The sequence below is a fragment of the Barbatula barbatula genome (genome assembly GCF_947034865.1).
Source record: "Barbatula barbatula genome assembly, chromosome: 24".
NCBI classification, from domain to species: Eukaryota; Metazoa; Chordata; class Actinopteri; order Cypriniformes; family Nemacheilidae; genus Barbatula; species Barbatula barbatula.
In genome coordinates this window covers 13,181,789-13,192,217 of record NC_136787.1, presented here as the reverse complement: position 1 = coordinate 13,192,217, position 10,429 = coordinate 13,181,789, and the positions used below count along the sequence as shown (strand labels likewise).

General features: G+C 37.5%; 2 protein-coding genes across 3 annotated transcripts; one reads left to right on the top strand and one right to left on the bottom strand.

The window, feature by feature from the left end:
* The first annotated feature begins 4,137 nt into the window (after positions 1 to 4,137).
* tmem126a (transmembrane protein 126A) lies at positions 4,138 to 6,256 on the top strand. 2 transcript variants are annotated; one of them, XM_079448650.1, is made up of 5 exons: positions 4,138 to 4,252; positions 4,559 to 4,674; positions 4,757 to 4,950; positions 5,039 to 5,153; positions 5,241 to 6,256. In XM_079448650.1, the coding sequence occupies exons 2-5, from the start codon at positions 4,562 to 4,564 to the stop codon at positions 5,437 to 5,439; spliced, it is 621 nt and encodes a 206-aa protein (XP_079304776.1). In that variant the 5' UTR covers positions 4,138 to 4,252; positions 4,559 to 4,561; the 3' UTR covers positions 5,440 to 6,256. The 2 variants fall into 2 exon arrangements, with proteins under 2 accessions (XP_079304776.1, XP_079304777.1); XM_079448651.1 differs by having other exon boundaries at positions 4,544 to 4,674; positions 5,241 to 5,807.
* Positions 6,257 to 6,998: 742 nt separating this feature from the next.
* Positions 6,999 to 9,600, bottom strand: crebzf (CREB/ATF bZIP transcription factor). Its single transcript, XM_079448652.1, has 4 exons — positions 9,459 to 9,600; positions 8,160 to 8,963; positions 7,896 to 7,968; positions 6,999 to 7,412 (listed from the first exon to the last, which is right to left on the bottom strand). Exons 2-3 carry the CDS (start codon positions 8,921 to 8,923, stop codon positions 7,911 to 7,913), a joined length of 822 nt encoding a protein of 273 aa, XP_079304778.1. The 5' UTR covers positions 8,924 to 8,963; positions 9,459 to 9,600; the 3' UTR covers positions 6,999 to 7,412; positions 7,896 to 7,910.
* Positions 9,601 to 10,429: the final 829 nt, after the last annotated feature.

Below are 10,429 nucleotides of genomic sequence, written 5' to 3'. Positions count from 1 at the left end.
CTTGCATCGGAAAAATGTTCTGTACTGTTCAAACAGAAAACTGAGCACTCATACTCTTACCTATAAGAGCCTGGAAAAGGCTGCTTTTAAAGATGCTCATAACTCTTAAGATGGCAGTTTTCAGCTGTTGTTCCTCTGGTTTCTTCAGTTTGGAGCAATAGTCATCTAGAAGGCTAATTGCCCTGGCTGTGTCTGCAGGACAAGACAGAAAGAAAAACAAAGTTATGCTACTGGCCTAAATTTATTAAGAAAACATGTAACACTGTGGAGCTATATAAAACAAATAGAAAAATGAATAATAATCAGGATGGGGCCAACCACATTGTTGTAGATAAATGAATGCCTTTCAATGGAAGATCATTTGAGAAAAAGATACATTTACAAACTTGTAATAGCTTTTATTTAAAGTGACTAAAAGCAGAGCTTTGAAATGTATATTGCCATAAGTACCTTACTAAACAAAATCTAAACATGTTACTACAGCAAAACTCTACATAAAGTTAACACCCAAATAACTTCTTGATATCTACACTGTCTACTTGTTTGATCATTTAGTAAATATAGCACTAAATACATTTATGATACTACACTACTACAGATCACTATCATGACTTAGCATGACTCACTCACTTTGTCATACAGACAAACAGTCACCAGGGACATAACTGGGATCAATTACGTGTAGGCCAATACTATACTGTATTATTTGTGTTTTATGAGTATTTAAAGCGATATTTCAGAGGCAAAACTAAATTTCCCCTTGTTTTACTCACCCTCAAGGCATCCTGACTGAATATGACTTTCTTCTTGAATAATAATGCAGTCGGAGTTACAATCCCACGTATCATTTTTCTCACATGTGGTAGAATGAGGGTGGATGGGTGCCCCAAAAAGTGCATCCATTGATCAAAAAACTACTCGACACGGCTCTGTGGTCTTAACAAAGGTTTTCTATTATATTTAAGAGAAATGTCCATATTGACAGCGCTATTAACATTAACGTCTAGCTTCTGTTACGCCTTGGCTGCGCGTAAACCTGAGGTTTGTTTTTCATGAAAATGACGCAAGAGTGTCGATCGTTCCAGTGACGAACGAACGCAGCACTTTTTGGTTTTGTTCCAATAGGATACCGTGTCCTCTGTGCAGGAGCTTTCGTCACCGTCATTTGCTGGAAAAACAAGCCTCAGGTTCACGCGCATCCGAGAGATAACGGAAGCTACAAATTAACGTTAATAGCGCTGTCAATGTGGATATTTCTTTGAATCAAGCACATCGATTTGCTTCAGAAGACCTTTGTTAAGACCACGGAGCCGTGTCGAGGAGTTCTTTGATCGATGGATGCACTTTTTGGAGCTTCAAAAAATTGCCCCCATTCACTCCCATTCTACCGCTTGGGAGAAAAATGATACGTGTTATTATAACTCTGACTGCATTAATCTTCAAGACGAAAGTGATATTCAGACAGGATGGCTTGAGGGATAAGTAAAACAATTTTGTTTTGCCTCTGAAATATCGCTTTACGGTCTGAAAAACTTCCGAGCATCTTTTCTGTTATTTTGACATGTTTCTCTAGTTTTCATATAAAAAATAGTTTCATTTGGGTGAAATATTGTTAGTAGTTGATGGATTTAGACAAAAATGATAATTTCAGCTAAACACATACCCATAAACAGTACATTCAGAAAAATCATTTTGAAACGGTCTCTTAATTTTTTCTGCGACAGTATAAATCACTTCAAAAGTCTACAGAACAGAACTCTCTGGCATCAATTGATCAATAGAAAACAGTCTTTTATTGAACCAAAATCAGGTCACGTGTAAAACTATGAAAATCATGGATTTCTGTTGTAGGTTTGTATGAAAAGCTCTAAACTTAATGTAGCTGTTATTTAACTGTACTACTGAAAGTGTTACAGCTACACAACAGAATTAAAGCCTATGGACATTTAGACAAGCCTGTTATAAAAAGAGTATCTAAAAACACAGCTGCATACCAGCCCCATATATAAATGCAGACCAGAGTTTGAGATCATTTAAGGTCACAGGCGGGTTGGCTATAGATAAGTCACAGACTATACAAACATATTGCAGTGTGTACCTGCACTAGGCTATCATTGCATAAACGCAGTTTGTATACACACGTTTCTACTACATATTAAAGTACTCCATTTAAAAGTCCAAATTAAATTCATTACTTTAGTGACATGACTATATTTGCCCTTTTCAACAACTGCAGGACATTAAACTAATGTAGTCAATGTGACATTATGCTGTTATGTAGATAAAAATACAACTATAAATAGGACAGCATGTGTAGTCAAATAAAGGCTTCTTCAAGTTTAACTATGGCAAAACGTGATATTTAATAAGAATCTCTTTAGCTAATACATAGAGAGAGAAAAAATGAAACTTTTGTGACACACAGTGCATTTGTGCATTTATTAGTCCAATTTGTGTACAAATAAATAAATTAGAATTGGTCATAACCATATATATATATATATATATATATATATATATATTTACTGTCAAGACCAATATGACATCACGTGGCCTACATAAAATCTTAAAGTTAAATATAAATGTCTATAGATTGTGACAAGATCATATAAGTAATATGTTATATATAAACATATATTTCTCACCTCTTTTCCTTAAGGGCATAATTACTCCTTTATGTCCGTTGTGAGATTGCCACGCATGGAAACAACACAAAAGTTTAGCCCTCGTTTGCTGCAAGTATCCCGGAGAAACTGTCTGCAGCTAAATCAAAAGGTTACAGCTCAGTTCGTTGGTGTGGATGTAAAAGCGACCAGAATGGACGGGTCGTAGGCTTATAATGTTTAAGTTAAACAGAGACACACGCGTTGAGACATCATGCAGAAGAAAACACAGCAGCATGACTGTCGCTGATGATCAGCCGTATGAGAGATAAATCCATAATCCGATAGTAACAGATATCAGCACACCTTGGTGAGTCCATGAGAAATGTCAACACTGGTCTCCAGTGGTCGAATATGTTCAGGCTTGGTTTTGTTTTCAGTATTGAGCTCTCTGAGGTATGTACGGATTATTCTTCTGCTGGAATATTCCCACGTCCTTCGACTCCTTAAAGGCCTTTGGTGTTTCTTATAAACTACAAATCTACGAAACATACCATCACAACATCCATGACATAACCCTGACAAGATTTAACTAGGAAAACAAGAGCGATCGTGACAAATATGAAAGGCGTAGTGATATTATGGTATCATTTTCTCGCAATCCCTAGTTTTGCCCCAAAGGGCCATAGTCTAGATCAAATTGGAGAGAATGTCTGGTGCGTGTCTTGAGTTGGATCAGATTCAGACGGTATGTGCTGATCGAGCATGTTTAACGAGAAAACAGTGCGCTCTGGTAACTGAACAATTAATAAATAAGCATAATATCTCTAATAACTTGTGTGAGTTTAATGCAGCATGCTTGTAAACACTTCTTCGAGGTGGATCGCAGTGTTGTGGGTAAAACGGCGTTTTAAAAAAATGTGAAATCTTTACACTGATCCTTGAAAGAAAACGTCAATTTAAAATGTGTGGACTTTTTCCAAAGCCCCACTCGTCCGATCAAGTTGCTATTAAATCGGCGCAATCACTTCATTCAGCTACATCCAACCACAGATAAAATGCTATTATAAAAGACGGATTTTACTAAATAAACCAGGCAGTTATCCAGGATGTATTTCCCCTAGACGAAACAGCAGCCTGCGACGCCTGTCGGAAAACACCTGCAAGTTTTATCCAGCTTTGCGATAACGCATGGCTTCACGATTGCCTCTGTAATAATGCCAATCTTCACAAACATATCCCAAACCACCTCTTCAAGCGTCCAAATATGAAGTTAAGAACAACTTCACCTCCTTTCCGTCACACTGTCCTTTTTTTCTATGGCTCTTCGCGGCATCTATAGGCAAAGCTGGTTTGCAGACTCTCTACGGTGGGTGCAGTCTCACCAGCAGCAGCATCATCACCAGTTTCGCCTTAGCAACGAGAGGGTTGACCCGCGGGGATTGACAGGGCGCGCCCACCAATGGCGTTCGTCGGATCCGGCAGTAGGCGCACACACGGACCAATAGGAATCGCCGTGTTGTTCCTGAAACTCGGGGTGAGAGTTGACTAGAACATGTGGTTAGACATGGCGGCGCCCTGCTGGCGTTGAGGACCGTGAGCGGTGAACAGAGGATACAAGTACTATAGCGTTATTTACAGGCTTGTTGGTAGGTATTCGAAATAGTACGAAAATGTATAAATTGTGTTTGGGAAAAACAGTTTTTTAAAACGGACAGCGAAATGTTTATCGTTCAGTAATAGGTTGCCATAGATGTAACAACAAACCAGCGATCTTTATGATATATTACTCGTACGTAATCATTTGTAATTATAAATATATGCTATATTTGTGAAATATTCATATTTTAAGTTAGTATTTCTCGCTTGTTCGTATTGCAGATTGATACTGTCCTGTTATAAGTTTTACGTAAATGTACAAATCTAAAATCTAGTTGAAGTATCTGTCTTTTTAGATCATGACAGACGTGGCGATGTCTCCAAACGACACGGGCCAAGGCCAGAAATTATCCAAGGCAACGATTATCGAAATGTTGAGTGGAAAGTTTGAACGTCTACCTGATATCGACAGGTAAGTTATTTGGTTAAAATCAACATCGTTTCTTTTCCACAGAAGCCGTTAACTGGTGGTTGCTTGTGTTCGTTCACAACAGAAAGCTGTTTTCATACGGCCCCATATATTTGGCTGGAAACGCTGGTTTGGCTGGATTGGTTGCCAATAGCCTTTACCGACGTGCACTCAATGTCAGTCAAGGACGATTTACTTCCAGTCTTCCAATGGCTGTTCTTCCCTTTTTGACAACAGCAGCACTTTACACTGCAACCGTAACAAACCCTATAATGTCAGGTAAGGCTTTAATTTACATAAAGGGAAACGTAGATTTTTCTCCCACTTTTTTTTAACAAAGGTGTTAAATGTTGTATTTGTTATGTAGGTGATCTGAACTGCCCCACGTGCATCCTGATTAGGGGGGCACTGGTGGGTGTGGTTGGTGGGGGCGTGTATCCTATTTTATTAGCCTTACCTGTCAACGCTGGACTTGCAACCAGGTAGGTCCTAAATCACTTATACATATTGCTTTTGTGAAAAACGTTATGACTTTTTCTCCATCTGCATCTAAATGGATTGTTTTACAGGTATAGCAGCGCACCAATGCCAGAAAAAGGAAATGTTTTGCGTTTCTGGATGAATCTGAGCAAACCCATTGTACGAAAGATGTATGCTGTTCTACTCCTGCAGGCTTTGTTTGGAACCTACTTGAGTTCAAAGCAGTACGACATCTACCTGAAAATGCTAAAAATACCCGATTCTGACAGCGAAGAGCTTCATGATTGACTGTTAGCACTGGTACTGAAAATGCATTATTTGCTCACACTCATGTCATTCCAAAGCTGTATGAGTTTCTCTTCTGGTGAACTCAAGGATATTTAAACAATGTTGGAAACTAAACATCGGCCCGATTGACTTCCACTGAAGACACAAAACAAAGACATTTCTAAGTGTTCCACTAAAGTCTAATTTATGAATGACATGAGGGTGAATAAAGTTGGAAAAAAAATTGGGATGAACATCCCTTTAAGCATTGTAAATATTATGTTTAAATTAAACGTTGTAATTCAAAGACTTATTTTGTTTTTTCAGATGCATTTATTTCAATTGTTCTGATAATTCAACAATAAACTTTGCATGTATACGCACTGTTCTAATTGTCAGAAATAATTTAGTTAATTCTAGAAATACTACATGATATTCTAACATTAAAAGCATGAAATGGGTTACCCCTTAAATAATCAAGTAGGAATATTAAGTGGATAAAAAGTGGTGTTAAAACTGTCAGTTTACAACTTACCCAAAAATAGAGAATTTGATAATCAGGTTTTGTTTGCAACTTAAAGTGAAAATAATGCATTGAGCAAGAAAACTGGTAACACTTTACAATAAGGTGCTATTTACTTACAAGTTAATGCATTAGCTAAAATGAAATAAACATTAAAAAAAATCTACCTTTGTTGCAGTCAGCTTTAATTTATGCACTTACATGAATAACTGTATAGACATGAACTAACATTAACAAGGATTAATAATAGCTGAAAAACGAAATTGTTAATTTTTATCTTATGTTAGCTAATGCCACCTTGTTGTAAAGTGATACAAAAAAGCTCAAAAAATAAAAAACGTACAATATAGCAATACAAAGTCCTACGAATCTGCACTGGTTTCCAATCCCTAACAATCAACCAAACAGTTCTGAAATGCTAAAGCATCATAAGCATTATGGTGATTTAAAATGCATAATGATTTGTCTTTAGTGATTTTAAATATTCAGAAAGAAGCCTCTTTGAAGATTATGAGAAAATGTTTGTTAATATTAGAACTTTCATGACATAAAAATATACTTTTTTTTGGCATGTTTTGATGATTACTCGGAGGCAATCTTATATTTGGTCTTAATTCCCTTAAGCACGGTTCATAACGAAGTAGAAAGTAAAAAGAAATGATTTGGCAGTTATTTAAGCTATGTCTAGACTACTGAAAGTAATTATCATCTCCAACATAATAACAAAATGCTGTAACAATCATCTAACCAGTAATTGCATTGATGGTCCAAGGACAGATTTTTTGGTGAAGACCAGACACCAAAGTTAGACATTTCAGAACTAATTGGGTTGATCCGCAACATAAGAGCTGCAGCTTTTACTGTTATCCATGACCAATGGTCTTCAGCAAACAAAACTTTGAATTTAATGAAATAAAATCACCACCACTCTTTATCCACTTTGAAGAGAGGAAAAAGGCTTTTGTAGAGAGCGAAGAAAACGCTGTATAAAAGAGAAGGAGAGTATAGTTAATATCTTAATCAGACAAAAACAATTTACAGTACTCAAATTAGTTTTCAATCAAAATTTATTACATTTTATTCCAAAACAGCTGTAGCCATGTGCCTGCACAGTGTTTAGATTTTCAATACATATCACATCTATCATTCCTCACACAATATAATCCTTTGAACATGGTATGAACATACAGTTACTCGTCTGATCTTGACTACTTAAAAAAAAAATCCCAATTGCTTTTCCATTACAGGATGACTTACAATAATTCAACAGATGTTAAGTGCACTATTTTAATACTTTGTATTACTATATGGTGCTAAATAAACATGAAAATATCTGGCATCTCAGGGTGTGATAGAAATGGTCAGTAAAAACTGTAACTTACATAGTTTCACGTACTACCTTATTTAATTTACCAGGTCATGATGCAAGCTGGTGGTCCCGACTCTTCTGCTTTCCCCACAGCAAAATCCACTTTAGCATAAAGAAAAATAGGGATTCTACATGAAAAACATTCTTTAGAAAAAAGCAATGTTTTACAAAGGGTATATTTTTGTGTTTTATCTGTTGACGTCAACATCAACGTTCCAAACATTTGATAACTTATATAATAACTGATAGATTTAGTAAAGATAAACCCTTTGTGAAACATCACCTATTTACATATTTTAGACACAGGTTTTCACATAACTTTTCATATAGGTTCTAAGCTTTAACTGAAAGGACAAGTTACATTTCATTGTGTTATCCTAATATGTAACTCAAATACATTGCTGTTTTTTTTGTTATTATCTTTGCTTTGAACCAAAGAAACAAAAACCAGAAAGAAAACAAAACCCTAAGATTTATATACAGTTCACGCCGTGTGCCTTGCTTGAACTGGCAACACAATATTGTCTTCCTCTGCATCTTAGGAGTTAACCATTTCTGTGCAGTCTTCTATATCTTGATCCTTACCATGGATTCTGGCAGTCATGGATGTTCTGTGATGCATTCATCCAGCATGGCGGACCAAGCACCTAGAAGAAAACTGTCAACAAGTTTAGCAGTAACTTGTATTGAAAGCAGGTTCAAAAGACATGCTATTCAAGCCCTGCATACACTTAAACAGTTAGCTCTACATTTGACAACTAGTATTGTCATGTCCCCTCAATGATCATTTACATCTCGTGCAAAGTTCAGTCTCAGGAAACGCTGAAAAGGTAAAATACTTGACCCTACATTTTAAGCGACAAGCTTGACATTTCCGCACATTTAGTGCAGAATTCCACCGAGACGTGGTCTTTGTCCACATGTAGGCAGATGCCACCCGCAGTCTCTTTGTCCTCTACCTTTGCCTTCTTCCTGGGAATGGCGTAATCGTGGTCGTTCTCGTTGGATTCCTGGAAAAGCGAGGTAGAGAATTTCATGCCGTTCACACCGCTCAATCTAGACAACAGCTGAGCCAGCATGCTCTCATTGGCCAGCACGGCTCTCAAGTACCTAGTTTCATTCTCCAGTTCTTCCACCCTCTTGTTGAGGTTCCCGTTTTCCTGTTTGAGAATGCGGTTTTCCGACGTCAAGGAGACAACTCTCTGCTCCAAGCCACTGACATACTCTTTCTTCTTTAAACGGTTCATCCTCGCTGCAATGGCATTCTTGTTGATGATCCGAACTGAGGCATCTTGTAGTTTTGCCCGCTGGACTGCGCCTCTTTTGTGGTATGCAGGAGCATCAGCTGCCATGCTTTGATTGGTCTCATCGCTGGCCGACATCTGGGATTCGGAGTTGCTGAAAGAATCAAGCACGCTGTCATCCAGGTCCCAGTTAAAATCAGAGCCGAGCAAGTCATCCAGGCCCCAATCATTGCTGTCACTTTCTGGAGACGTGTGCGTGTTTACTTCACTTGTATTACCGGTTATCGAGACATCATCACTCTCGGGGAAGGCACTTGTACATGTGACGTCAGAGGCAAGACTGCTTCTTCCTCTTTTTCTGGTGATCATGGCCGTGTTTCCAGTTAAATCCGTTTTAAAACAAGAGAAACTGAAAGAAAATTAAGACAAGAGTTAACTTATTCAATAAATACGCTCCTTTCAATCAATCCATTTCGACAGTTTCATGAAGCCACGTGCTGTTAACTACTATACTTGTGTACTTTCTTAGTATTTAGGTACATTAAACATATAACGTACATATAAATTATTGTAGATATTATATTTTACCGTAAGACAATATCTCAATATTATACAAGATAACGTAACTTTATCCAAATATATTTTTTCTTTCTTGGTTAGCACATCAAGCTAACATTTGAATAGTGCTTGCTTATTTATTTATTTGAACAAAGTGGGCAAGTAAGCTAATGACACTTCTAAGTTTATATAATTTGTATTATACCAAATCAATCCCTGATTTTATTCCAAACAAACGATTTCACTGCACAGTAGGCCGCAATTGCACAATATTATCTGCGTGACACAGCAGTTCACAAAAGGAAAAAATACGATACATATTCTTGTGCTAAACAAGTCGGCTTACCTCAAATGATATGCTGACGTCTTGGTACAACGATTGGTTTTAACAAAAAGACGAAAACGTTCAATTGTATTTCGGGTTTGACGTTGTATGAACGCAGCACCAGAAACCTTCACGACGACACTCGAACGCACTAAAATGGCGAATCTCGGGCTTCGCTGCGAAATACCGCGATATTTCGTCGCTTCACGAGGAGGAGCGAGCGCAGAATGTTCTTCTTCTTTCTTCTTCTTCTTCTAGGGTTTAATGGTGGTTGGCAAACCAAACTTAAAAGACGTATTTCCGCCACCTACTGGAAAGGAGTGCAAAATGGTCTTCAAAAATTCGAAATCCTACTGTTTCCTTTAAAAAAATGCAACGATTTTAATGCAGAACATGATTTCGAACAAAGTATGTCCTTTTTCATGTGAGTCCCCTCTGTAGTGCTGTTGCCATCATCTCTGCTGTATGAAATCTGTTCTCCCTGTATAAGGGTCTTTAGATCCATCAGTATATACAGGAGTAAATGCTTGATATTCAGTTTGTAGTCCATCCACCACCACAACCATAATGTTTCCAGGCTCTTTTACTACATCAAGCATATTAAAATCAGTGTATATTGAAGAGACAGCCGAGGTGGCGTTGTTGATACTATAGGAATGTATCTTCTCCGACTTGAAAACATTTCTCCAGCCACTTTGTCACTATTCCAAGCAAAACACTTCTGTTTAGACCTTTCGTTTTCCCAGCATGGGAGGAGTGCCTTTACTGTTGGATGGCCGTCTCCTGCATTACCTTTTAGATTTACCCAGTAGTTAACTGCTTTCGCCTGGTGTACAGTTACAGTATAATGGCATTTCACCCACTTCAACCTGTAAAGCAGTTACATGAGTCGTTTTAAAAACATCACAACTAATTCTCAAAGCTTGAGCTTGTATCACATCCAATTTCTTCAATAAAGTTTTTGCTGCTGAATCATAAACAATACATCCGTA